This window comes from Salvelinus alpinus, chromosome 4 (assembly GCF_045679555.1).
Source record: "Salvelinus alpinus chromosome 4, SLU_Salpinus.1, whole genome shotgun sequence".
Classification (NCBI taxonomy): domain Eukaryota; kingdom Metazoa; phylum Chordata; class Actinopteri; order Salmoniformes; family Salmonidae; genus Salvelinus; species Salvelinus alpinus.
In genome coordinates this window covers 6,666,936-6,671,786 of record NC_092089.1, presented here as the reverse complement: position 1 = coordinate 6,671,786, position 4,851 = coordinate 6,666,936, and the positions used below count along the sequence as shown (strand labels likewise).

At 43.5% G+C, this 4,851-nt stretch overlaps 1 protein-coding gene across 1 annotated transcript; it reads right to left on the bottom strand.

Moving 5' to 3' along the window:
• Positions 1-998: 998 nt before the first annotated feature.
• On the bottom strand, positions 999-4,292 carry LOC139572818 (protein LRATD2-like). Its single transcript, XM_071395606.1, has 2 exons — positions 4,101-4,292; positions 999-3,917 (listed from the first exon to the last, which is right to left on the bottom strand). Exon 2 carries the CDS (start codon positions 3,681-3,683, stop codon positions 2,850-2,852), a length of 834 nt encoding a protein of 277 aa, XP_071251707.1. The 5' UTR covers positions 3,684-3,917; positions 4,101-4,292; the 3' UTR covers positions 999-2,849.
• Positions 4,293-4,851: the final 559 nt, after the last annotated feature.

Sequence of the window (4,851 nt, the reverse complement as noted above, 5' to 3'; positions counted from 1 at the left end):
AAAGTAAAGGAATGACTCCTGCTTAGGGAGATAAAGGAATGACTCCTGCTTAGGGAGATAAAGTAATGAAATGACTCCTGCTTTAGGGAGATAAAGTAATGAAATGACTCCTGCTTAGGGAGATAAAGTAATGAAATGACTCCTGCTTAGGGAGATAAAGTAATGAAATGACTCCTGCTTAGGGAGATAAAGTAATGAAATGACTCCTGCTTAGGGAGATAAAGTAATGAAATGACCCCTGCTTAGGGAGATAAAGTAAAGGAATGACTCCTGCTTAGGGAGATAAAGGAATGACTCCTGCTTAGGGAGATAAAGTAATGAAATGACTCCTGCTTTAGGGAGATAAAGTAATGAAATGACTCCTGCTTAGGGAGATAAAGTAATGAAATTACTCCTGCTTTAGGGAGATAAAGGAATGACTCCTGCTTAGGGAGATAAAGTAATGAAATGACCCCTGCTTTAGGGAGATAAAGTAATGGAATGACTCCTGCTTTAGGGAGATAAAGTAATGGAATGACTCCTGCTTTAGGGAGATAAAGTAATGAAATGACTCCTGCTTAGGGAGATAAAGTAATGGAATGACTCCTGCTTAGGGATATAAAGTAAAGGAATGACTCCTGCTTAGGGAGATAAAGTAATGAAATGACTCCTGCTTTAGGGAGATAAAGTAATGGAATGACTCCTGCTTTAGGGAGATAAAGTAATGGAATGACTCCTGCTTTAGGGAGATAAAGTAATGGAATGACTCCTGCTTAGGGAGATAAAGTAATGAAATGACTCCTGCTTTAGGGAGATAAAGTAATGGAATGACTCCTGCTTTAGGGAGATAAAGTAATGGAATGACTCCTGCTTAGGGAGATACAATAAAGGAATGCCCTGACGTGGGTGTGAATGCAAAACTACACAGTACCAGCCATCAATGTCTTCAATTAATAAAACCTAGAAATACATTTACCCTTTGCAGTTGACCAATCAATGACTAGTGTTGTAAGAAAATATGCATTTAGGTTAAAGAGATATTTATTTCCATGTATTTCCTCATTACAAACATTCACTTCCAAAACTAAAAAAATAATAAAATGGTTAAAAAACCCATGAAATCAATCATTGACTCAATTAAAGTGCAGCCAGTAATCGTCCCAAATGACACCCTATATAGTAGTGCACTACATTTGACAAGGGACCATAGGGCTCTGGCCAATAGTAGTGCACTATATAGGGAGCCATTTGGGGGACACAGAGTTGTGGTTGTGAATACAATAACCAGTCAGACAGGTCAGACAGGGAATCATAAAGCCACAGTAGAGAATATGGAAAGTGAAATGTCACATGGATCGCATGCTCCCTCTCCATTGGTCTAAAACACCAGGGGTTATACAGGAGCATGTTCTGCTCACTCTCCATTGGTCTAAAACACCAGGGGTTGTACAGGAGCATGTTCTGCTCCCTCTCCATTGGTCTAAAACACCAGGGGTTGTACAGTAGCATGTTCTGCTCCCTCTCCATTGGTCTAAAACACCAGGGGTTGTACAGTAGCATGTTCTGCTCCCTCTCCATTGGTCTAAAACACCAGGGTTGTACAGAAGCATGTTCTGCTCCCTCTCCATTGGTCTAAAACACCAGGGTTGTACAGGAGCATGTTCTGCTCCCTCTCCATTGGTCTACAACATTGTACAGGAGCATGTTGTGCAACAACCAGATATGATAGGCTATAGGAAAGCCTTTGCTCCTCTTCAGATTGGTGGAAAACAGTGACCAGTCCATGGGACGACATTAATAAGCTACACTGAACAAAAATATATAAACACAACTTGTAAAGTGTTGGTCTCATGTTTCATGAGCTGAAATAAAAAGGTCCCAGAAAATGTAACATACACACAACATTTTTGGCACAAATTTGTTTACATCCCTGTTAGTGAGCCTTTCTCCTTCGCCAAGATAATCAATTCACCCGACAGCTGTGGCATATCAAGAAGCTGATGAAACAGCATGATAATTACACAGGTGCACCTTGTGCTGGGGACAATAAAAGGCCACTCTAAAAATGTGCAGTTTTGTCACCCAACACATTGTCACATATGTCTCAAGTTGAGGGAGCGCGCACTTGGCATGCTGACTGCAGGACTGTCCACCAGAGCTGTTGTCTGAGAATTTAATTTTGATTTCTCTAACATAACCAACATCTAACGTCGTTTTTAGAGAATTTGGCAGTACGTCCAACCAGCCTCAAAAACCGCAGACCACGTGTATGGCGTCATGTGGGCGGTTTACGGACGTCAACGTTGTGAACAGAGTGCCCCGTGGTGGCGGTGGGGTTACGGTATGGGGCAGGCATAAGCTACGGACAACGAACACAATTGCATTTTAAAATCGAGGGCAATTTGAATGCAATGCGATACTGTGACGAGATGCTGAGGCTCATTGTGAGGCCCATTTTTGTTTTTAAAGGTATCTGTGACCAACAGATGCATATTTGTTTACATCCGTTAGTGAACATTAGGCCCTAAATCCATATACTAGAGCCTAATACATTTATTTAAATTAAAACTGTTGCATGTTGAGTTTATATTTTTGTTCAGTATAGATGGGAATGTTTGTGGGTTTCAAGGTGTCCCGTCTTATCTCAAGGTATAAACTGTTGGTCAATTAACGCACTTTATTGGTTGAGTTGCTACTTCATCTCAAACCAATAGAAATGCTTTGGTATGCGTAAAAAGGCGCACGGCATTGCGCCAAAAACAAAATAGGATTTCCAACAGTGTTCTAGTCACGTAGGTTTCCTGTATCCTAAAGCTGAACGCTGCCCAAGTCCTCCACTGGACAGTGCCGTCAGTTTCTCTTGTGGTCTTTCAGTTTACACTCTGATGAAAGCCGTCCTTCATTTCGGCATCAGTTGAGTTGAGATGGTTCGCTAACTCTTGCGTCACCGCATCTCTGCCTATCTGATCGTTTCTCCTCTTCTCCATGATCAAGTCGTCAAAACTCTGAAATTCAAGGACGTGACTTTTCTTTTCAGAAAAAAGCATTTTCAACCTGTAGGGCTGCTTTCCGATACGGAGCTCTCCTCCGATCTTGAATTCCCTCTTCCCGAACCTGCACCACGCAGCAAAACACTCAGAGTTTCTCCAGTACAGCTCTCTGTCTCGCGTTCCTACTTGCTGCATCGCGTTCTGCACCACCACCTCGGGAGGCAGAGCGCGGAATTTATACAGCTCGTTTACTATCCTGCCTCTCTTTCCCTGACTGGCATCTGTCAGGAAATGATTCTTAATTTCAGCCCGGTGCAGGTGAACGACCTGAAAGTCGCCCACGTACACAACCCAGTGAGGGTACTGGCCCGTAGCCACGAACTCCACCAAATCTCCCGGTATACACTTGTTCAAAAGATTCTCTGTCGAATACGTGCACATATCAGATAGTTTGAGATTTTTCTCGTACACAGATTCGTCACGGTAGTACACAACACACTCCAACTCGTTGCAGTTATCGTATTGTTTCTCTTCCTCGTTCTGGTTCCGGTCCGGTCCGTCGATACGTTCCTGTTGTTCGTCGTCGTCTGCGGAGAAGATATAGGACACTCCGATCCGGGGCCCCAGCTCATCCTCCGTGTCAAACCCGTTCGGATCTGCGGTCGGAACATTGTCATAACTCAGATGTGTCAGTTTCTCAACCTGGTTACCCATGCTACTTCCAGGTGGGTGGTGACAACAACAAAATAAATAAAAAAAAATGACACGTTTCCACCTGTTCCAGGCGCGGAGGTGGCGAGGTCGGGTGCTTTAAGGTAGGAAACGTAACACGACCGGTAATTCGAGCCGGGTAGGACTAATTTAAAAGTGTGGGACGGTTCCAATCCATCATGAAATGCTTCCGGTCAAAAAGACGATACCGGGATGATGTCCAAAGGAGATATCAACCTGGTGGAAAAAAAGAGAAGCACGTTTTGAGTTTTTAAAATGTCCAAGGCGGTGATATTTTGACATTGTCCCGTCAAACTCTTTGGGAGTAGTAGGGCAACATTACAAACAGGTGTAAGCACCTGTTTAAACCGGTTAGAGTGCATTTTAAGTCAAGGAAAGAAACGGCGTTTTGTTACTCACCCCACAGGTCTTGTAGATATTGAAAGTACATCACCGACGAGCCATGTGTTATTATCGTCCACAGGAAACGACATATAACTGACTACAGCTTGTTTTGCGTCTCCTTCCTCAGAAGACTATCGGAGTCTCCAGCTCTATGCGGTCGACTCCGCGACGGTTTCTGTGTGAAATGAAACTACTGGCGTGTTGCAGGGAGCCTCACAACGGCGTTATGTACAAGGGCTTGTCTCTTAAAGAGACAGCGCACATTTATTACGTCCAACAAGTGATACCAACTTGACCCACGTCCCTATACTCGTGCATTACTTCCTATTTGTTTCCCTTCTCCTTTATCGTGGGGCAAAACCGACGTGGGGTTTTGGTTTATGCCATATGTTCACCAGATGGGGGGGGGGGGTTTGCCGGATGTCTAGCCTGCATATTTTTGTTGCACTTGATGCACGCCTGACTTGCAAGGCTGCAGAACGCTTTGAAGCATGGAGAAGATCATTTAGAGACCAAAGATAATAATTAGAACAGATGAAAGGTGTTCTCCTATGGACCTACTGGTTTCATAGGCTGACAGAGCTACCAACAGACTGGGGCACAACATCCCCATTTACAACAATGTATTTAGTTTGTTACTATTCCCCTGTCACTCATCTGTAGCAACATCAAAACATTAAACTGCTTGTTCCCATAGAGAGAGTACTGATATAAATCACTAGCTTGCCCTGCATGATGGGATACTAAATTATACACACACACACAC

What these genes read in the sequence shown, in the direction of transcription:
- LOC139572818 (XM_071395606.1), bottom strand. Translation starts at nt 3,683, where the DNA reads ATGGGTAACCAGGTTGAGAAACTGACACATCTGAGTTATGACAATGTT.